Source organism: Xiphias gladius, chromosome 17, assembly GCF_016859285.1.
Source record: "Xiphias gladius isolate SHS-SW01 ecotype Sanya breed wild chromosome 17, ASM1685928v1, whole genome shotgun sequence".
Classification (NCBI taxonomy): Eukaryota; Metazoa; Chordata; class Actinopteri; order Istiophoriformes; family Xiphiidae; genus Xiphias; species Xiphias gladius.
This window is the reverse complement of record NC_053416.1, coordinates 184,014-207,500: the sequence shown is the minus strand read 5'-3', so window position 1 is coordinate 207,500 and position 23,487 is coordinate 184,014. Positions and strand designations below refer to the sequence as shown.

General features: G+C 42.9%; 2 protein-coding genes across 5 annotated transcripts; both read left to right on the top strand.

Annotated features, from left to right (window-relative positions):
• The first annotated feature begins 1,843 nt into the window (after positions 1–1,843).
• zgc:110540 (deoxynucleoside kinase) lies at positions 1,844–6,891 on the top strand. 2 transcript variants are annotated; one of them, XM_040149678.1, is made up of 8 exons: positions 1,844–2,070; positions 3,218–3,336; positions 3,471–3,554; positions 3,660–3,769; positions 3,900–4,047; positions 4,598–4,713; positions 6,191–6,290; positions 6,397–6,891. In XM_040149678.1, exons 1-8 carry the CDS (start codon positions 1,968–1,970, stop codon positions 6,445–6,447), a joined length of 831 nt encoding a protein of 276 aa, XP_040005612.1. In that variant the 5' UTR covers positions 1,844–1,967; the 3' UTR covers positions 6,448–6,891. The 2 variants fall into 2 exon arrangements, with proteins under 2 accessions (XP_040005612.1, XP_040005613.1); XM_040149679.1 differs by having other exon boundaries at positions 2,038–2,122.
• Positions 6,892–13,821: 6,930 nt separating this feature from the next.
• oatx (organic anion transporter X) lies at positions 13,822–22,828 on the top strand. 3 transcript variants are annotated; one of them, XM_040149550.1, is made up of 17 exons: positions 13,822–14,222; positions 14,919–15,033; positions 15,412–15,629; positions 15,873–16,037; positions 16,129–16,202; positions 16,293–16,422; positions 16,589–16,692; positions 16,907–17,061; positions 17,352–17,520; positions 17,604–17,727; positions 17,835–17,950; positions 18,163–18,217; positions 18,433–18,502; positions 19,109–19,217; positions 19,423–19,501; positions 21,659–21,786; positions 22,019–22,828. In XM_040149550.1, the coding sequence occupies exons 3-17, from the start codon at positions 15,603–15,605 to the stop codon at positions 22,179–22,181; spliced, it is 1,668 nt and encodes a 555-aa protein (XP_040005484.1). In that variant the 5' UTR covers positions 13,822–14,222; positions 14,919–15,033; positions 15,412–15,602; the 3' UTR covers positions 22,182–22,828. The 3 variants fall into 3 exon arrangements, with proteins under 3 accessions (XP_040005484.1, XP_040005482.1, XP_040005483.1); XM_040149548.1 differs by lacking the exon at positions 18,433–18,502 and adding an exon at positions 18,503–18,662 and having other exon boundaries at positions 13,824–14,222; XM_040149549.1 differs by lacking the exon at positions 18,433–18,502 and adding an exon at positions 18,503–18,662 and having other exon boundaries at positions 13,824–14,222; positions 14,919–15,037.
• The last annotated feature ends 659 nt before the right edge of the window (positions 22,829–23,487 follow it).

The window sequence follows — 23,487 nt, the reverse complement described above, 5'->3', positions numbered from 1 at the left end:
TTCATTAGCTAAACTTCAAGCATGCCTTAAGGATGTAAAGTACTGGATGACCAGCAACTTTCTGCTGTTAAACTCAGACAATACGGAAGTTATCGTACTTGGCCCCCACCACCTCAGAAACACACTATCTAATGATATAGTTACTCTAGACGGAACAACCCCGGCCTCCAGCACCACTGTTAAGATTCTCGGAGTTCTCTTTGATCAGGAAATGTCCTTTAACTCCCACATTAAACAAACTTCAAGCTCTGCCTTTTCTCACCTACGTAACACTGTAAAAACCAGGAACATCCTGTCTCAGAAAGATGCAGAAAAAGTAGTTCATGCTTTCGTTATTTCTAGGATGGTTTATTGTAATTCCTTATTATCAGGATGTCCCAACAAGTCTCTAAATTCTCTCCGGATGATCCAGAATTCTGCGGCACGAGTACTGAAATGAACTAGGAAAAGAGATCATATTTCTCCTGTTAGATTTTCTGCATTGGCAGAAAAAAGAACTCATAGAACCCGTGACCCCAGCGGACACACCGCGCTCCCAGAACGCAGGCCGGCTCGTGGTTGCCAGAGTCTCCAGGAGTAGAACGGGAGGCAGAGCCTTCAGTCGTCAGGCTCCTCTGCTGCGGAAGCATCTTCCAGTTTGGGTCCGGGAGGCAGACGCCCTCTCCAGGTTTAAGAGTCGGCTTAACATCTTCCTTTTTATAAAGCTTAAAGTCAGGGCCTGGCTCAGGCTTGGCTTGAACCAGCCCCTAGTTATGCTGCTATAGGCCTAGACTGCCGGGGGACTTCCCTCTTCTCTCTCCATCCATATGCTTTCATATCTCATCAATGCTCGTTACTTACTTGGCGTCTTCTCTCTCCCGTATTTTTGTCCCCCCCTTCAGAATCCGCAGCAGTGTGAGACATCCTTATATAAACTTTAGCAACAGGAGCAGATTGAGACCTCTTCGTTTTAAATTTAGAAATAGGGGAGAGTGAGACATCTCCGTTTAAACGTTAGAAACTGGAGTAGAGTGAGACACCTTTGTTTAGACATTAGAAACAGGGGCAGAGTGAGACCTCTTCGTTTTAACCTTAGAAACTGGAACAGAGTGAGACATCTTCGCTTTATGGTAGAAATAGGGGCAGAGTGAGACATCTTTTTCTTTAACAGTAAAAACAGGAGCAAAGTGAGATATCTTCGTTTAAACATTAGAAACGGGAGCAGAGTGAGACGCCTTTGTTTAGACATTAGAAACAGGAGCAGAGTAAGACCTCTTCGTTTTAACGTTAGAAACAGAGTGAGACATCTTGCTGTAACAGTAGAAACAGGGGCAGAGTGAGACCTCTTAGTTTTAAACTTGGAAACAGGAGCAGAGTGAGACCTCTTAGTTTTAAATTTAGAAACAGGAGCAGAGTGAGACATCTTTGCTGTAACAGTAGAAACAGGAGCAGAGTGAGACATCTTTATTTTAACGTTAAAAACAGGAGCAGAGTGAGACATCTTTATTTTAACGTTAAAAACAGGAGCAGAGTGAGACATCTTTGTTTTAATCTTAAAAACAAGGGCAGAGTGAGACCTCTTAGTTTTAACTTTAGAAACGGGGCAGAATGAGACATCTTTATATAAACTTTGGACATAGGAGCAGAGTGAGACATCTTTGCTTTGACAGTAGTAACAGGAGCAGAGTGAGACATCTTTGTTTTAACCTTAAAAACAGAGGCAGAGTGAGACCTCTTTAGTTTTAACTTTAGAAACGGGGCAGAGTGAGACCTCTTTATATAACTTTTGGAAATAGGGGCAGAGTGAGATATCTTCCGCTATGTTGTAATAAAATATTTCTTCTCCTATTTAGCCCCGCCTCCGGAAACGGAACTCTGTCTGCGCGCGGGATTTAATTGTAGGAACAGCTCGCCGACGATCAGCCGCTTTCCCTGCGCGCGGAGATCAATAATCAAAGTACATTAACCGTGATCGGACTTATTAAAACATGGCGACTCCACCGAAGAGGCAGTGCCGGCTTCCCACCAATCCGTCGCTGAGCGTCAGCTTCTCCCGCAGAGAGAAGAAGATCTCCATCGAGGGAAACATCGGTGAGTTCGGACTCCAACCGGACGGATCTCCGTTGACTTCTGTAGCGGAGGGGTGGGTTAACGAGCTGTGATGATTGTGTTTAAATCAGTTAAACTGTCAGTTCTCCTCCTGAACACCGAGAACCTTGACAAAGGACGACTTGTAGTTTTAATCTCAGCCAGGGTTTAAATCCGTCCCGCCTTTAAGGAGCAGATTGGCGCCAAATTAAACCCGCCAGATAAACAGGGACGATCGCAGACCGGAGATCGATCTGTTGGGTACTCAATAGTCAATAATCTGTGAGGTTTGTAGCTCGATGCAGGGCTGGATCAAACCCTCAGACCGTAGTTTAAAGACCCTCTCCCGTTGAAAGTGAAGGGCCCCAGGTTTTATCAGTGTGACCATCAAAGTCCTGGTCCTGCTGCTGCGGAACGGCTCCATCGGTGGTCTGATGCCAGAGCTGTAATAATCAATGAATCCACAGAGAACTGATCGGAAACCAGAAACCAGTCGGTTTTTAAAGGAAAGACGTGGAAGCGCTTTAATGCTGCATAGGTTCCCGCTTCCGTCTTCCGTCTTCCCTCTGGCAGTAAAATGAAGATCTTTGGGTTTTAGACCGTTTGGACGTTTGAACGCTTCATGTTGGAGTCTGAACATTTTTACCGTGTTCTGACGTTTTATAGGCCAAACAATGAATCGATTCATCTGGAAAATAATCTTTAGATGAACGGATAATGAAAAAATTAATCTGTTTTTCTATTAACTGATTCGTTGATCAGTAACAAAGGGGGCCTCAGTCTCCCAGAGTCCAGTGTGACGTCTTCACATGTCTTGTTCTGTCCAAAACCCAAAGATCTTCAGGTTTCTGTGATAGAAATCAGCTGAGGATGAGAAGGGAGTTTGATTAATGATTAATTGATGGTCGGTATTTCTGGCGTTGTTCGTTGTATCGTGGGGTTTGTGATGTTTAGCAGCAGCAGGTGTCTTTTGGTTTTGACCTCAGCAGCTTTAATGTCAATCATTTGACAGAGAAGCAGGACGTTCACGTTTCCGTTCACCTTCAAACTGTCGAAATACCTGCAGCCTGGGTTCGAGTGCAGATACAGACACTTCCGCCAGCTCCCGTCTCACCTGTCTGTCTCACCTGACTGTCTCTATGTGTCTCAGCTGCAGGAAAGTCGACGTTTGTGCGTCTCCTGCAGGGGGCGTCAGAGGACTGGGAGGTGATTCCCGAACCCATTGGAAAGTGGTGCAACGTCCAGAATGACAGTGACGACATTTACCAGGTGAACACGCAGCATCTGATCACAACACACCTGTACTGACGATGTCACACAACAGCAGCGCTGTAAGACTAAGCCGTCAGCACACTTCCTGTCCTTTCAGAATAAAGTGCTGATGTTTACCTGTGTGTTTGCAGGAGCTGAGTTCCTCTCTGAAGAGTGGGGGAAACCTGCTGCAGATGTTTTACGATAAACCCAGCCGCTGGTCCTACACCTTCCAGGTAACTACACCTGACCCCACCCACTCAGGTGGTGATGATGACCATCAGGTAGAGCTGTTTCACTAAGATTGTCTACCTGTGTCTGTCTCACCCGTCTGTCTGCAGAGTTATGCGTGTCTCAGCAGACTGCGTTCTCAGCTTCAGTCTCCGTCAGTCAAACTTCAGCAGGCTGAAAACCCCGTCCAGTTCTACGAACGCTCCGTGTACTCAGACAGGTAACTGCACACCTGAGACAGGTAATTCAAGTTGAGACCGGTAGCTAGGTAACAGGCGCCTTTAAATTCTACTGAAGTACCTATGGGTACACGTGTAAATTACTACAGTAACCATGTGCTGTGTGTACAGGTACATGTTTGCGTCCAACCTGTTTGAGTGTGGTAACCTGTCAGACAGAGAGTGGAGTGTTTATCAGGACTGGCACACCTGGTTACTGAAGCAGTTCGAACCTGAGATCGCCCTCGACGCCATTATCTACCTGAGAGCCCAGCCACAGGTAATACTGCTACTGCTACTACTACTATTGATACTGCTACTACTACTATTGATACTGCTGCTGCTACTACTACTGCTGCTACTACTACTGCTACTGTTACTGCTGCTACTACTACTGCTACTATTACTATTGATGCTGCTACTGTTGCTGCTGCTACTACTGCTACTGCTACTGCTACTGCTAGTGTTACTGCTGCTACTACTACTAGTGTTACAGCTACTGCTACTGCTACTACTGCTACTACTACTGCTGCTACTACTGCTACTGATACTGCTACTGCTACTGATACTGCTACTGCTACTGATACTGCTACTGCTGCTACTGATACTGCTACTGCTGCTACTGCTACTACTACTACTATTGCTAGTGTTACTACTACTACTATTGCTAGTGTTACTACTACTACTATTGCTAGTGTTACTACTACTACTAATACTACCAGTGCTGCTACTACTGATATTAATACATCTGTCCTACAGAGTATCTGATTAATACTCTGTTTATTTTAGTGCTGCCTTTGGGTTCCTGTGAATTTGTTTGTGTATTGCAGCGCTGTATGCAGCGGTTGCTCCACCGGGGTCGGGAGGAGGAACAGGGGATCCCTCTCGAGTATCTTGAGCAGCTTCACTTCAAACATGAAGCCTGGCTCTACCACAGGAACCTCAGGTAACACAGTGTTTTTAAGTGGAATGTTCTGTATTTTTATTTAGAAATCAGTTCAATGTCTTGAGATTGAAACTCCAGAAATCTTTTTATTTTTTTACATTCAAGTCTTTTTTTTCTTTGTTTTCTTTTTTTCTTTTTTTAAAGAAAGTTTCAGTTCGTAGCAGGAAGAAAACCTTCACATCATTTCAGGGTTTAAAGAGTCAACATAAAAAACAGAAATAATATAAGACCTACTCGTGCTGAGCTGAACTCTGCAGATTCATATTAATTCATATAAATATCAGGTTTCATGTTAACAAACATGAGTTTGATAAAGGATGAGTCAGCAGATGGAGTTTGGGGAGGAGTCTGAAAGTTTTCTATCTTGGGTTTGATCAAAAGCCTTGAAAAGCACTGATTTCAGTTTTCTCAACAAAAGGCATCAGAAGCTGTAAAACGTCTCCAACAATTTGTTTGGCAGTGATGCTGCTTATAAAATGTTGTTGTATGTGATTTTTAGCAACAACTGTTTGAATGGTTTCCAGTATATTTTGTATATATCAGTATATCTGTCAGTGTATTATTGTCCCAGACCTCTGACCTGACATAAAATATGTAAATTAATCAGTTATATTTTATAAGTTAATCCATCCATCCATCCATTTTCTGCTTTTTATGCAGGTGGTGTTAACAGATTTCATTAGGAATTATTGTTGTAAACAGCCGGGTATCGATGAAAAAGAGTGATATAAATGTCAATAAATTCACTAACCTGGTAAATAACTCATGGGCCTTATTGTCCCTGCTGGTTTTCACTGATACGTTTCGTTATTTGGTCGGTATCACCATGAAGCGGGTATTAAATATCATTCTGTGGTAATAACAAAGTCTATTAAAGTCTCAAATTGAACTCTGTGAACGTACAGAAGCCCTGTCATTTATTCTGCTGGGGTTCAGGTTTCTTTTTGAATCAGTGTAAACGCACATCATTCACTGTTGCATCTAATTAGATGATCGAACAGTGTTTCTATCGGAACAAAGTCCATCTTCAAATCCACGGTTTGATCTGCTGAACTCAGACTGACAGGATTTTATCTCCACCATCACAAATCCACGTCAGAGAAATAAAGTGACATCCAATCGCCAGTCAGTGATTGTTTTACTCAAACTGAACAGGTTTTACATAAAACCTCGAAGATGTTTTATTAGATACGATTTTTTATTTATTTATTTATTTATTTTAAGGAGCTGTCCAAACATTTCTTCAGTTTGAACAACATGAAAGTGAGATGTCATTAGAGTACAAAACAGTCTACGATACTGTCTCAGATACAGGCTCTAACAGTTTACAATACGGTTTACGATACAGTCTGATTGTACAACATCAGTCTGGATTCATTCAGATGAAGGTGTCCCTCAGGCGTAAACATCAGACCTTGGTTTCATCAGTGATGTTCAGTGGTGCGTTCACATTATTAATCTGATTCTCTATGTTCAGGTTGGACTTCGATTACCTGACTGATCTACCCGTTCTGATTCTGGATGTCGAAGACGACTTCAAGAACGATCGCATCAAACAGGAAGCCATTATTGACAAGGTTTGTTTTTATTTAACTTTTTTCTCCTACTGTACTCTACTGTGTTTCAGTTCTGCTCATGAGTTTAAATTGTATTATTTGATCTGGAGTCTGTTTCCTTCTACAGGTCAAAGAGTTTCTCACCACGCTGTGGAATCATCCACCAATTACAGCCTAGGATGCAAGCAGCAGGCGCATCTGATTGGACGAGCCACTTTGTAAATGTTTCTCACAATGAACTTTAAGATTTGTTTTTTAACGCAACTCGTCTGAACGTCGACTCCAGTTTGATATCAGCCTGGTGTTCAAGCGAGGAACTCCATTGAAAAACTCAAGTTTTTAGCTGTAGAGTTTACATTCTTCTTCACTTCATGTACATTTTTATTTTTTATATTTAGTGGATATGTTTTAAAATGAGTCAATGAGGTATCGTGTGTATGTATGTATGTATATGAACACTATGTATTTAATGGAATTAGCTTGATATTTATGCTTCAGTCTGGATCATTTTTTCTCATAAAAACTGCTTGGTGCTTCTTTGTCCTGACGGTTAGATGTCAGTGGAAACACTACGATGCCTTCAGGGACAAACTGTTCGTTGAATAAATTAAATCAGCCTTAACTGTTTGTCTGCTGAGATTCTGTGTTAATATATATATGTATGTATATATACAAATATATATATATATATATATATATATATATATATATACATATATACATACAAACGTGTGTCTGTGTGTGTGTGTGCGTCTATATATATGTTTGTATGTGTGTGTGTGTATATATATATGTGTGTGTGTATATATATAAATATAGAAATTCTCCCTTTCACCCCCCTCCCATGGGGGATGGTGTTGTGTCTTCCTCAAGCTCGGGTCATCTACCAGAGGCCTGGGAGTTTGAGGGTTCTGCGCAGTATCTTAGCTGTTCCTAGGACTGCGCTGTTCTGGACAGAGTCCTCAGATGTTGTACCCGGAATCTGCTGGAGCCATTCTCCCAGTATGTGGGTCACAGCCCCCAGTTCTCCAATTGCCACTGGCACCACTGTTGCCTTTACTCCCCAAATCTTTTCTAGCTCATCTTTCAGCCCTTGGTATTTTTCGATCCTCTTGTGGTCCTTCTTCTTGATGTTGCTGTCGCTCGGGATCGCTACGTCTATCACTACTGCCTTCTTCTGTTGTTTGTCGATCAACACGATGTCCGGGTGGTTAGCCATCACCAGTTTGTCAGTCTGGATCTGGAAGTCCCACAGGATCGTGGCTTGGTCATTCTCAACCACCTTAGGAGGTGTCTTCCATTGTGACCTTGGGACCTCCAACCCATACTCATTGCAGATGTTCCTGTACACTATGCCAGCCACTTGGTTATGGCGTTCCATGTACGCTGTTCCTGCCTGCATCTTACACCCTGTTACTATGTGCTGAACTGTCTCAGGAGCATCTTTGGACAGCCTGCACCTGGGGTCCTGTCTGGTGTGGTAGATCCCCACCTCTATTGATCTTGTACTTAGTGCCTGTTCTTGTGCTGCCATGATTAGTGCTTCTGTGCTGTCCTTCAGTCCAGCCTTTCCCAGCCACTTGCAGGATTTCTTGATATTAGCCACTTCTTCTATTTGTCGGTGGTACATGCTGTGTAGGGGCTTGTCCCTCCACTATGGTTCCTCCTCCTCCTCTGCATCATCAGGTTTCTGCTGCCTGAGGTATTCACTTAGCAGTTCATCTTTGGGGGCCATCTTCCTGTTTTATATCTGGATGTTGGTTGTTTTGTCCTGGACAGTGGCTCTGATGCTCACCAGTCCTCGGCCTCCCTCGTTCCGCTTAGTCTACAGTCTCAGGGTGCTGAACTTGGGCCGAAACCCTCCATGTATTGTGAGAAGCTTTCTTGTTTTGATATCAGTGGCCTCTATCTCCTTCTTTGGCCAGCTTATTATACCAGTGGGGTATCTGATGACTGGCAAGGCGTACGTGTTGATGGGCCCGTATCTTGTTCTTCCCATTCAGCCGACTTTTCAGGACCTGCCTTACTCTGTGTAGGTATTTGGCTGTGGCTGACTTCCTTGCAGCCTCCTCAAGTCTCCCATTTGCCTGCGGGATCCCAAGGTATTTGTAACTGTCCTGAACATCTGCAATGCTGCCTTCTGGTAGTTCAACCCCCTCTGTTCTGATCATCTTCCCTCTCTTTGATACCATCCGACCACACTTATCTAGTCCGAATGACATTCCGATGTCGTTGCTGTAGATCCTGCTAAGGTGGATCAGTGAGTCGATGTCTCGCTCATTCCTGGCATACAGCTTGATGTCATCCATGTAGAGGAGGTGAGGAGATATATATGTGTTTGTGTGTGTGTGTGTGTGTGTGTGTGTGTGTATGTGTGTGTGTATGTATGTATATATACGATATATATACACATATACATACAGTCACATCATTTAATTTACAGCTCAAACAATCAGGTTTAAATGGGCAATACCACTTCAAAGTTGAAATTTGAGAAAGTTTATTGCCCGGACTCTCAGGGTCGTGACGTGCCTACGTACTGAGTTGAGCGTATTGTGTCATTTCCAGTTACTGCTGGTTCTGAGTGACCGGAAGAAAGTTTACCTGTTCTACCTCTACCCCAGTTAATTTAGCTGTCTTTAAACAGCGGCTGACCGTTGTACATGCAAACATACACTAGTTCTGCTCAGTCACTCTCAGCTCTCTTCTTCCTTTAGTCATTTTTCTTGTTAATTCACAGTTGTTTACTCACTATTCAGATCTGCTAGTTACTTTAGCTTAGCAGTTAGCGATGCTTCTCTCTCCTGCTCACTCTCCTGCTCTGTGTGTCTTATGTTTAGTTACATCTCTGCGTCCTTTAGTGATAATGGTACATATAGTAAATGTAGTTTATTTGCAGTGATGGAAGTGAGTCTCAGTGAATGGGAAGAATGACTCCGCACCATGGAAACCAGATCGTTAGCTGTTGTATTTGCCAGCCCACATTAGCTGGTGCAAGCCAACACACGTAACTCCTACTCTCCCCTCGGCAGCCCGGAAGCCAGGGCGGCTGAGTGACTGTCCGTAACAGGAAGCGTAGCCTTAAGCAAAAGCCCATGTTTCAAACAGATTCTTCCCTCTCAGTGACACACCCGCTGAGAAACCAGCTCTGGTTGTTGGCAGCTCTGTGGAGAAACATGAAGTTAGCGAAACCAGCAACCATTGTCAGATCACTTCCTGGGGCCAGAGCGGGAGACGCTGAAATCTGTTTAAAACTGCTGGCTAATGATAAATGTAAATATAGTAAGATTGTTATTCACGTTGGAGGTAATGACACCCGAGTAAGCCAATCTACATGCGACATGTAGTCGCATGTCATCATTCAACCTCTGGCTGTCGAGGTGGTGTCCAGCAATCGACGTGGGCTTTGTAGATAACTGGCGGACTCTCTGGGGAAGACCTGGTCTTATTAGGAGAGACGGCATACGTCCCACTTTGGATGGAGCAGCTGTCATATCTAGAAATCTGATTGAGTTTATTAGTAGACCAAAACCACGACAACCCAGACCTGAGACCAGGAGGCTGGGTTCAGTCTTATGCACTGACAAACTCAAGCCTAATAATCAACCCTAAACGTAAACTCAATCATAACTCTTTCTAAAGCCTGGTTCTTAGTCTCTCACATCCATCATGGAAAACTTTAAATCCTAGTGTACTGGCTCCTGGCCCATACTATTTTTATCTGAATTCTCAGAGTTTTTATCAAGTTTAGTCCTTAGTACAGATAAAGTAGTTACAGTAGGTGACTTTAATATTCACATGGATGTTGATAATCAGCCTTAGAACTGCACTTATCTCATTATTAGACTCAATTGGCTTCACTCAGAGTGTAAATAAACCCGCTCACTGTTATAACCAGACCCTCAACCTCGTTCTGACTTATGGCATCAGAATTAATTCACTTCCATGTTACAATATAACAGAGGACTCCTATGCTGACTTTAGTCCCTCCCAAATTGATCATCTTGTTGATAGTGCAGCAAGTTCCATGAGAATGACACTGGACTCTATTGACCCTCTAAAAAAGAAGATAGTAAAACAAAGGAGTTTAGCTCCATGGTTTAACTTAAAAACACACTTATTAAACCAAACAATGCCAACACTTTAAAAGGATATGGCGTTCTACCAAACTGGAAGAATCCTGCTTAGCCTGGCATGATAGTGTTAAAACATATAGGAAGGGCCTCTGTAATGCCAGAGCAGCCTATTACTCATCTCTAATAGAGGAAAATAAAAACAATCCTAGGTTTCTCTTCAGCACTGTAGCCAGGCTGACAGAGTCATAGCTCCATTGATCCATGTATTCCTATAGCTCTCAGTAGAGACGATTTCATGAGCTTCTTTAATTATAATATTCTAACTATTAGAGACAAAATGAACCACCTCCTGCCCTCAACCGGCACCAATTTATCTTCACACATAGGAATCTTAGAAAAATCTGCAAAACGTGGTGTATACTTGGTTTTTCTCCAATCAACTTCTATAATGTCTTCATCTATACCATCAACTTGTTTCTTAGACCCCATCCCAACCAGGCTGCTTAAGGAAGTTTTACCCTTAGTTAGCACCTCTTTACTAGAAATAATTAATATGTCTTTAATAACAGGCTATGTACCACAGTCCTTTAAAACAGCTGTAATTAAACCTCTTTTTTAAAAAGCCTACTCTTGATCCAGACCATCACATCCAATTACAGAGACTGGAACATTTAATTGGCATTAAAGGAACCGCTCTGAGCTGGTTTAAGTCCTATTTATCAGATTGATTTCAGTTTATGCATGTTAACGATAATTCCTCCATATACTCAAAAGTTAGTCACAGAATTCAACAAGGTTCTGTGCTTGGACCAGTTCTATGCACCTTATATATGCTTCCTTTAGGCAATATCATTAGGAATCTCTCCATGAACTTCCATTGTTACGCAGATGATACCCAACTGTACTTGTCAATGAAACCTGATGAAACCAATTCATTAGCTAAACTTCAAGCATGCCTTAAGGATGTAAAGTACTGGATGACCAGCAACTTTCTGCTGTTAAACTTAGACAATACGGAAGTTATCGTACTTGGCCCCCACCACCTCAGAAACACATTATCTAATGATATAGTTACTCTAGATGGAACTACCCCGGCCTCCGGCACCACTGTTAAGGTTCTCGGAGTTCTCTTTGATCAGGAAATGTCCTTTAACTCCCACATTAAACAAACTTCAAGCTCTGCCTTTTCTCACCAACGTAACACTGTAAAAACCAGGAACATCCTGTCTCAGAAAGATGCAGAAAAAGTAGTTCATGCTTTCGTTATTTCTAGGATGGATTATTGTAATTCCTTATTATCAGGATGTCCCAACAAGTCTCTAAATTCTCTCCAGCTGATCCAGAATTCTGCGGCACGAGTACTGACAGGAACTAGGAAAAGAGATCATATTTCTCCTGTTAGATTTTCTGCATTGGCTCCCTGTAAAATCCAGACTAGAATTTAAAATCCTGCTCCTCAGCTACAAAGCCCTTAATGGTCAGGAACCATCTTATCTTCAAGAACTCATAGAACCCGTGACCCCAGCGGACACACCGTGCTCCCAGAACGCAGGCCGGCTCGTGGTTCCCAGAGTCTCCAGGAGTAGAACGGGAGGCAGAGCCTTCAGTCGTCCGGCTCCTCTGCTGCGGAAGCATCTTCCAGTTTGGGTCCGGGAGGCAGACGCCCTCTCCAGGTTTAAGATTCGGCTTAACGCCTTCCTTTTGATGAAGCTTACAGTCAAGACTGGCTCAGGCTGGTCTTGAACCATCCCCTAGTTATGCTGCTATAGGCCTAGACTGCCGGGGGAATTCCCATGATGCACCAAGCTCCTCTCCCCTCCTCTTCATCTCTCTTGTAGTTTTGTCCTTTCTCGTCTCTCTCCTCTCTCCTCCTGTTGCTTTCTGCAGGTATTTCTGCCCCTGGTGCTGCAGAGTCTGGATCTGTGACTGCAAACCACCTACTGCCCCATGATCCTGCTCAACACCCACTGCTTCAGTTATTAGTTTTATTATTAGTTATATTACTAGTCTGATTTTGTCCTCTTATTTTTATTATTATTATTATACATCTTCATGTGGAACCTGCACTGTGCTATGCCCCCCCCCGTATTTTTCTACCTGTTCAAGGGATTCTTTTTTCTCTACTGTCACCAAGTGCTTGCTCATGGGGGAATGTTGGGTCTCCGTAAATATAACTATAAAGAGTCTGGTCTAGATCTGCTCTATAAGAAAAGTTCCCTGATATAACCTCTGTTATGATTTGGAGCTATATGAATACAATTGACTTGACCTGACTTGACTTGATGGAGGTAAAAATAAAAGCTCTCACAATTTGTACATGAAGTCCCTTTGAGTTAACAAACACAGTCTGATTTGATGAAAAGAAACATTAGTGAGAAAAACGATACATTTGTACAATTGGAATTTGGTGAAAACCCGAGTGGAGTTTGGTTTGCAGTGAAGTTTTTACAAGGCAGGAGTTAAAGGGTTAATAAAACATGAAAGGTTGAGAGAGATTTTCATGTTTCTGTGCAGATCTGAATATTGAAATGTTCTGTCACAATTTCATTTAAATTTTAAACATTTTATCAGGGGGAGATGCTGTGATGTCATACACTGACAGCCAGTGATGAGTCTGCAGACAGATCCAGCAGGTCACAGTGAAGGACACTATGCTAACATGCTAACAACAGCTGTCTACAACAATAATTGTAGCATTTAACTGCATTGAGTTAATGTTCAACATGTAAATATTTAAAGTCAAACTAACAACATGTTGAGTCACGATGAAGTCGTGTAACTGGCTAATCACTGGGAGGTTTCCCAGAGTGGAGATAAGAGGTTTAATGAGTGACAGCAGGTGACCTTTGACTTCAATGATTGTTTCACCTGCAGCAGGTAAATAAATCACCCACTGACACACTGATCACAGTCACCTGACCCGCTGCTGCACCCTTAACACACACACACACACACACACACACTTGTACTTCTATCTTTGTGAGTGCACTCATTGACATAATGAATTTCCCGCCCCTTAACTCTAACCCTAACCTAAACCTGGTTCTAACCTGAACCCTAACACCAGGTCTGAACGCTCAAACAGCCTTTTGATGGTGTGAAGACTGGACAAAATGTCCTCACTTTCCCATGATCCAAAGCAGGTCTCGTAAATCCACCATGAACACTTTAAGAAACACAAGCTGAAGCCTCTGGAGCGGCCCCCACAGCCCCCCCTGACCTGAACATCACCGACCATCAGTGGGTGGATGTTAAACCTGCTGTGTGTGCAGGACAGGCTGAAACATCTCAGAACCTGAAGTGATCTGCAGGAAGAGGCTGATTCATCAGTCAGGACCAGAAAGACACTGAGCTGCTACACAAAGTGTCTGCAGGCTGTGACATCTGCCATGGGGGGTCACTAAGTACAGATTTAGTAGGGGGCCCAAACTTTTCAACATGTCAGAATTGCTGTTTATTTTTTTGTATTTTTGAAGATCATGGAATATAAAGTAAGAGTTCATGAACATCTATGGAAAGACTCTTTACAACTGAATTTGTACAACGAGAGCACTGTGGAAAAGTTGTATTTCACTTTAGACGTTTAGCTTCTCCCTCATCAGTCCCATCAGGAGGTGTTTCACCCACGTAACGTGCATCTGTGTGTTGAGTTTGGTCCTGTATGTCAGCTGCTGTGTTGTCGGGGTTTAAACCCTACTGAGTCATTTGTTGACTGAAACTCAGTCGGACGAATTCCAGGAGAGAAAAACTCAGCGAGGAGTGAGGACACGAAAACAAACTGAGACGAGGAGGAGGAACTCAGGCAAGCCTGGAGAGGTCTGGAGAAGCCTGGAGAGACATAGAGGTGGTCTGGAAAAGTTTGGAAGGAGTTTGGAAAGTGAGGAGGAGGTTTTAAACTCTAACAACTTGTGTTTTTCCACTTATTTCTACTTCTACATTCATAGAATGTGTTCATGAGCTTTTTGTTTCTGAACAGGAACAAAGTCATTGATCCATCATCTTTATTTCATTTTTTATTTTTATTTGATTAATCTGCCAGTTACTGTCTCTATTAACCCATTAATCATTTGGTCGATAAAATGTCAGAAAAAAGTGAAATATGTCTTTTATTTTTGCTTTTGTCTAAAACCTCAAAGTTTTCAGTTTACTACCGGAGAACCAAAAAAAGAAAACAACAAATGTCAATATTTTACAAACCAAAAATTTTTTTTTTTGCTTAAAAAATGAATTGAAATACTCATTATTTCACATTACATGTTTTAATCAAATGGAAAAACATGATCAGAAAGAATCAAATCTGTTCACATCAGTCAAAACATTGATTTATTTATTGATCTATTAATCCTCAACATCGCACTGAAGCTTTTCCTCACAGGGAAAAAAGAGAGAGAAAGAAAGAGAGAGAGAGAGATTAAGCTCAACCATTAACTGAACAACAAATGATTGTAGAGCCAAGAAAAAGCGAGGGGGGTGGTCAATCATGTTACAAGGGTCTCTTGACCACTGAGCAGAAAAAAGACAGGAGGGAGAGACAGAAAGAGAGTTGATGCTGACTTCTCTCTTCTTTTTAAAGTCAACTAGTCAACTGCTGCTCCAGACCTCTCTCTCCCTCTGTCCATCCACCTGTCCATCCGTCCGTCCATCGGTCCACTCCTCCACCCGTCCAGTCATCCATCAGCCTGCAGACTGTAAGTACGTTTTCACTGATTTACAGAGAAAATCCTCTTTTCATTCTGTTTTCATTCAGCCGCAGCCGCAGTAATCCTTTAAGAACTCTCACCAGACTCCATGCAAATATTTCACCTTTTTAGAGTGCACTGTAAAACCACTGTTGCAAAACTCCTGCTGAATTCTGTAGAGATATCACAGACATATATCACAGAGAAACACCGGAGCGTGCAGTGAAGTGAGGTTTGGGAGAGTTTGGAGAAGGTTTGGATAGTTTAGGTGTTTTGCAGTTTGACCTATGACCTAAATGTTTTTTAATTTTCAAATAAGTCCATGTTTTTAAAGAGCAACTTTCATACAAATGTGATTATTGTTCTATTCTTTCATTTTATTCTCAGGTTCTTTCTGAAGGAACTGAAGCTCAAACCTTGAAAACACTAATCTGTTAATGTTATTATTGTTATTATTATTAAATGAACGCCTTTGTCTGACTGTGACAGTGGAATAAAAACATGAATAAACTGTTTTAGAAAATATTTTAAAAGTAAAAGTATTAAAACGACATTAAAGAAATCAAACAGAGAGAGAGATGGGCTTCGCTGACCTGCTGGAGGAGGTGAGATTACTACTAATGTAATTTAATTGCTGTGTCATGTAATGAGATTATTGTGTCATGTAATCAGATTACTATGACATGTAACCCGATTACTGTGTCATGTATTACATGACACTGAGGTAAACTGACATCATTTAGTTAATCTGAAGCCACCTGCCCAGGTAGACCAGATGTGACATGCAGGTGTGTAACATATGACCCCCCCCCACCCCCGCCCCGCTCAACCCCTGTTGCAATGGTGAGATTGGTGGGTTCGGTAGGTACCAGTGGATCCATGTGACACTGATCAGTTTACCTGGTTTGATGATGGCGAGTCAGAACCTGATGAACAACTTCGTCTCAGGAATCCCCGCCCACCACTGCAGCCTGCCGGCCAATCACAGCCTGTACAACCTGTCGCAGTACCAGGTAACCTGTCTCACCACTAGTTAACCAGTCTCACCACCAGGGAACCTGTGTCACCAACTGGTAACTTGATGGATGTGATTGGTTGTTTCAGGTGGATGAGAAGCAGCTGCTGAAAGCTTTCATTCCTCTGGACTCTGCAGGAAATAGACTGCACCGCTGCAGGAGGTAACAGGTCTTCTTTTCTCTCCATGTTGAATTGTATCAATGAATAAACTTTGTCTGACATCACTTCCTGTTCCACCTGTTGTTGTCCAGGTATGTGGAGCCTCAGTGGCAGCTTTTATCTGCTAACAGCTCAGCTAACATTAGTCAGCTACAGACCGAAGAATGTGTGGACGGATGGACGTTTGACCGCTCCGAGTTCCTCGCTACCACTGTTTCCGAGGTAACAAGAAGAAAGCTGCGCTATGATCGTTATTAACAATGAGGTTAATGAATATTGATGAGGTTAATGAGCTGATGTTCATTAGCAGGAGGTTGTAGTGATTGAATTTACATTAATCACACTGTCCCTCCCCCTGTCTGTCTCTCTGAATCTGTCTGTCCCTCAGTGGGATCTGGTCTGTTCTCTGCGTCCTCTGAAACAGATGATTCAGACCATCTATATGGGTGGAGTTTTAACAGGAGCCATCATCTTCGGTAGCCTGTCAGACAGGTGAGACTCACCTGTTCAAAGTACAAACATTCATATAAACATTAAATCTGCAAACCTGTGAAGTGTTGGACCAGTGTTTGCTGCACAAAGTCACGTTTTTATGAATGTGTCCATATTTTAGTTTCATCTGGTCTTTTTCCTTCGTACCTGTGCATCTGTCATTGGTCTGCAGTAAAATCCAACCTGTTTGAATCTGTCTCTCTCTGTCTCTCAGGTTTGGGAGGCGGTCTGTCCTTATTTGGTCATACTTGCAACTGGGTGTGCTCGGCTGTAGCTCCGCCCTCTCCACTTCATACTCTGCCTATTGCATTTTTAGGTTTCTGAGTGGAATGGCGGTGTCCGGAGTCATCCTCAATGGAGTCTCACTGAGTACCTGTCTATCTTTATACATGTCTGTCTACCTGTATACCTGTCTATCTCTCTGTCTGTATGCCTGTCCTCTTTACCAGTCTGTCTGTCTGTTTGCCTGTATATCTATGTACATGTGTACCTGTCTTTCTGTTTACCTGTCTGTCTGTCCATTTGCCTGTATACCTGTCTTAAACTGCAGGTTTTATCTTTAACAACCCTGTTGTTTCTGATGGAAACAAACTGTTAATGTGTCCTCAGATGTGGATCAACCTGTCTGTCCGCCTGTCTCTCTACCTGTCTGTCCTCAGAGGTGGAGTGGATCCCAACCAAAGCCAGGACATTAGTTGGCACGCTCACCTCCTTCTTCTTCACTTTTGGTCAGATGATCCTGGCAGGGCTTGCCTATTGGCTGAGAGACTGGAGGAAGCTGCAGGTCGTTATTTGTGCTCCTCAGTTCCTGTTCTTCGCATACAGCTGGTCAGTGGAGACTAACAAATGAATGTCTCTCTGCTCTCTGATTGGTCAGATGGTTCTGATCTCTCTACTCTCTGATTGGTCAGGTGGTACTCAGAGTCAGCCCGTTGGTTGGTTCTGAACCGTCGGTCTGAGGAGGCGTTAAAGAGTCTACACCGAGTTGCTCGAATCAACGGAAAACCAGAGATGATCAACAAGTTAACACTGGAGGTAACCTGTCTGTCTGTCCACTCGTCTGTCTACCTGTCTGTCTGTCACTTGTATGAAGATGTGTGCTGTCCAATCAGCAGTTGAAATCAGTACCATGTGACCTGCAGGTGCTCCACTCTCACATGAATAAGGAGATTGAGTCAAGTCGTTCATCGTTCACAGCGTATGACCTGCTGAAGACCAGAGGGATGAGACGCATCTCCATCTGTCTTATAGCTGTTTGGTCAGAAAAACACTGTGTCTACCTGAGTCACCTTTACTCTACCTGTATTCCCTTATTTATTCTTTTAGTTTTATTTACATAATTATACTTTTTTATTTTTCCAAAGAGACAACACATGAGGTTCAGTAATCTATCTACCTGCCCACCTGTCCATCGACCTGTCTGCTTGTCTAGCTTCCTTCCTGTCCACCTTTCTGTCTAACTGTCTACAGGTTCTCCACCAGTTTTGCGTACTATGGTTTGGCAATGGACCTGCAGAAGTTCGGGGTGAGTTACCTGATTAGCAATGCTACATGCTAAAAAAGCCTCTAACAACTTCCTGTACACCTCACTCACTTGATACCTGAGGTTCAGATACCTGAGGGAGGATAACAAATAGAGGTTGGAAGGTTACCATGGTTACACAGTTTTCCTGTCCATCTGGCCCATGTTGAAATTGTGTTCCATTTAGTTTTCACCCACCCTCTCCTCCTATTGACTAGTTTATCCTGTGTCATCCTCCTGTTGGCTTGTTCATACTGAGCTCTCCCGGATGGATGTTGATTGTTCCAGGTGAGTATATACCTGATGCAGATCATCTTTGGAGCTGTAGATTTTCCCGCCAAACTGCTGGCTCTCGGGATGCTCAGTTACCTCGGAAGGCGGGTCTCTCAGGCCACCTGTCTCTTCCTGTCAGCCTTCATCATCTTTGCCAACATATTTGTCCCCACAGGTGAAAAGTGCACAAAAATACACACAGAACAATACATAATAATACACTCACACAGGTAACAAAAACACACACAGGTAACAGAAATACATACCAAAACACTATACCTATATAGTGTATGTGTATATATATATATATATATATCTGGGTAAAAAGTACACAAAAATACACACAGGTATCAATACTACACACTGTTAATACACACAATACACACACACACACACACACACTCACACAGGCACACATATACATTATTGTGTTTCGATATTTGTGAGAGACTTCATTAATGTAATGTATTCTGTGTCCTCTAACACTGACATGAACCATGATAATCAAGTGTTTAACCCTGAACCTAATCTGACCTGAAGCCTAAAACTGGGTCTGGCCCTCAGACATTTAAAGGTCTCACTGTGATAGAGTTGTCTAACCCCAACCCCCCACCACCACAGACATGCAGACCATCAGGACCACGTTGGCGTGTCTTGGTAAAGGTTTTACCTCGGCATCCTTCACCACCATCTACCTGTACACTGGAGAGCTCTACCCCACCATCATCAGGTGAGACTTAACCTTTGAGCAAGGCATGTCAGAGTACAATACATTTAATCAGTACCATCAAGTGAGACTGGGGGCTGCAGGTTCAAATCCTGACAGGTTCCCACTGACACACTGCCCTACAGCAAGGCATGTTAGAATCTCACCCACTCGTGATAATCTATAGATCTGTGAGTGTACTGATCACATGATGTATGTGTGTTATCAGGCAGACAGGAATGGGCTTCGTCTCCACCATGGCGAGAGTCGGCAGCATGGCCGCACCCGCCGTCCTCATCCTGGATGAGGTGACATCAATGATACAAACCTTGTTAAACCAAAATGACTGTCGTCTGAAAACTCTTTATTCATGTACATGTAATCCATACCATCAATTTAAATACAATGACACACTTACAGAGTAGTGGTTTTGTTAGTGAGAGGTGGAGATCCATCACATCTGAGAAAGAGAAAGAGTCTGAATCTGATTTGTGAAATAATATACAGATGGGTGACCGATTAAAGGAAAAACCAACTTAATGTGTCTCATTAAGGTGTTGGGCCACCACCAGCCTCCAGAACAGCTTCAGGGCACCTTGGCATTGGTTCTCCAAGTCTCTGGACTCTACTGAAGGGATGAATTCCATTCTTCCAAAAGATGTTCCCTCATTTGGTGTTTTGATGGTGGTGATGGAGAGCGCTGTCTAACACGTCAGTCTAAAATCTCCCATAGGTGTTCAATTGGGTTCGGATCTGGTGACTGTGAAGGCCACAGCATATGATTTACATCATTTTCATACTCATAAAACCATTCAGTGACCTATGGATGGGCGGATCCTCATCCTGTTTCTCGACTCACTGTTCAGGATTTTCCTTTAATTTCTTTTCCTTTTTCATTTAGGTCACGTGAGTCGTTGACCCATCCGGCCATAGTGTGGGTCGTTAAGGTCACATGAGTCATGGTGTGAATGGGTGTTCAGCTACCTGGGGAGGGATCTCAAGTGGTGTGGTAGACCACCGCCTCTGTTTAGTGATGGTCCTTCCAGTTTGATGTAGATGGCTTCTGTTTTTTTCAGATACTCCCGCAATGTAAGGGATAACTGTGTTGTTCCTTTTCTTGTTTTTTTCTTCTCTGTTTGCTGTCTATCTTTCTGTGGTATTGATGAAAGTCCGGTTTTGGTAACCACACGATCTAAGTACTTCTCTGATGTGTTTTTACTCCTTCTCTTTCCCCTCGGCCCTTGTGGGCATGTTCTGAGCCTGATGGTGTAGGTTTCTGATAACTCCCAGTTTGTATTCCAGTGGGTGGTGAAAACCAAACACAAAATATTGATCTGTGTGTGGGTTTTCTGTATACTTCAATGTTGAGGCTTCTGTCATCTTCACTGTGCAGTGCTCAGTCCAAGTAGGCCAGACAATTTCCTCTGACATCCCCCTGAGGGAACCTTATGTTGTTGTCCACTACAATGATGTGTTCCGTGAATGCTTTCACTTCCTGTGTTTTTTTTTACCCAGATGTCGCCCATGTACCGAAACCGGTGGCTGGGAGCAGTTCCTGTGAAGGAGATCAGGGCTCTGCTCTCTATCTCTTACATATAGAGACTGGCCACTACTGGAGACACCTTGAGCCCATGGCATAGCCGTGCCTCTGTCTGTAGAAGTCCTCATTGTATTACTAATAGGTGGTATTCAGGCAGAAGTGTAACGGGGCACACGTAGTCAGGGTTGAAGTTGGTTCTGTTGACAGAATGCTGTCCTGTAGCAGTTGTTTCCTTACAGTCTTTACTGCTTCCAGGGTGGGAATGCATGTGAAGAGTGAAGTGACAGTGTAGGATACCATGGTATCTTCTAAGTCCAGTTTTATTTTTCTAACCTTGTTGGCAAAATCCTGAGAGTTTTTGATGTTGTTTTAAGTGGTGTTTTGTAGTATTGTGGGTAACCGAGTGGATCTTACTGATGATGGGTCTGAGCTGGGCTCCTGCCTTGTTTATCTTGGGGAATCCTCCCCAGGCAGCTTAACACCCAATCACACCATGACTCGTGACCCTAACAACTCACATGATGGTTGATTGTGTCAATGACTCACATGTGACCTGAATGACTCTCAGGGTATTAACAACCCCACAAGAGGTTAAATGCCTGGGACTCCCCATCATTCACTTAGAACTAAAAAAAGCCTCTCTGATGAGAGGTGAAACGTCTTCAAGAACCTCAAGCAAGTCCAGTTGCCCCTGTATAGCACGTACAAATACCATGAGGTGGATGACTGAGAAGCTTCTCAGACAGACTGATCTTATAACATTCATAACATCAAATCATCAGCATAAAGACTGGTCTTATAACATTCAGCAGGGCTCATCAAAACTTCAGCTGCAGTTTGGTCCTGAATGTGAGTCAAATCAAAGCGTAGAAATAATAGAAGAGAGGAGGTATTACCAGTAGTACTAATGGACTTCTTCTCCCAGGTACTCCCTGCTCTGCCCAGTATGGTGTATGGGGGGGCAGCAGTGTTGGCCGGATGCTTTGCCTGCTTCCTGCCAGAGACACTGAACGTCCCACTGCCTGACACCATTGAGGATGTGGAGGAGAAATGGTGAGCTGATGGATAACAGCTTGCTTCATTAGCAATGTTAGCTTCAATAACTTCATTAACCATAACACTTAGCTTTTTTTAAGATTCCCCAACTACATATCACAGAGCAGAGTGGTGCTAATGCTAACAAGTTGTTAAGCTAGTTACTCAACTAGTCTTGTTTACCTCCTTCCTGCTCAATAACTGAAAAATAAAGAAATATTAGCCAATGATAACTGTTCATCTTTTACAGGTCCGGGAGAAGCCCCGCCTCCCGACAGAAAGAGGGTGTGTCCTTACAAGAGAGTGTTGTCTCAGATGATGACGTCGTCTCTCGTGCGGGCGTGGTTTCAAAGGAGAGTGTGGCTTTAAAAGAGTTGAAGGAAACAGAAGGGACTGGCCTCAATGCCCTCTGACCAATCAGACACTGCCAAATCACACAGTCAGAGCCAATGGAGTAGTGAAGTGTGAGGGCGCTTTCATTTCAGATTTTTCTTTAATCTCCTGAATGTTACTGCACAATGAAACTCTACTGGATAATGTAACAGTCAGACAGGTTTATGTTCTGACACCAATTTGAATTATTTACACTTTGTTTCTGACTAATCAGCCTTCTATGTCTCTAAATACTACATTACCCATGAGCCTGTGCTGCTGTGGCCAGGGAGAAAAGGTCAGTCAGTGATGTGAATCAGGTCAGGCCTTCACTGTTACAACTGAGAACAAAACACATAGCCATGGTGACTGAATTCACCTACCGCGGATCCAGAATTTAAAGGTGAATTGATTTAAACTGCAGATTGTGTTCAGTTTTCTCAACATGTCATCTTTAGATATTTAACTTCCACCTGCTGTTAGTGCAGTCCTGTAGCAAGAGGAAACTTCTTGGACGGGTATCTGACGTCCATCGATGGGCCCTTTCTGTTTTGTTTTGGCATTAATTAATAATTAAAAATGATCATGGGAAATGTTGTTGTGATTTTATTTCAACAGTATTAACATTAATTTTTGTGAGAAGCTTCCGAATCCTGATCCTTCACAATATTTTTAGTGCACAATTTTTATGTATCCAATAAAACCACAGCATTACAGTTACACCTGGCTAAATTTTTGTACAAAAGGACTTTTCTTGACACTCTTACAACACAGTGAATCACACCTGGAAAGCAGCATGTGACGTTATGTCAGTGGAACAGTATGACAGAATAAAAACAGCAGATAAGGAAAGCGTAAAGAAATCAGTGTAACTCCACTGACAGCACAGAGTCACAGTCAGCACAGTAACACACTTTTTAAAAGCTGCTGGTGGTTAAAAGATGGGTTTGACATTTATTTTGGTGATGCAGGAGAGGCCGACTGACTCCAAACCTCCTGACACAACAGATTGACAGGCCTGCAGACTAATATTACAAGAAACCAGATAAAAAGCTCACGCTGCTTGCAACAATAAAAGAAAGGATTTGTTGGGTGACAGGGACAAGGAGAGGAGGGGTGTAACGCAACATCGAAAAAAAAATCAGAATACTTGCACCAATACACTTCAGCACGCTGCCCTCCCTCGACTCTGACTGAGCAACATCTGGACGCTGAGTCTCCTCAGGACCATTGGAGTCTGACCTACATGTGCATCAGTCATCAGGTTTCAGAGAAAGCTTTCCTCAGTACTCACATTAACTTTTTACACTTTGCATCACACATTGCAGTGGATGCACCGACTGACAG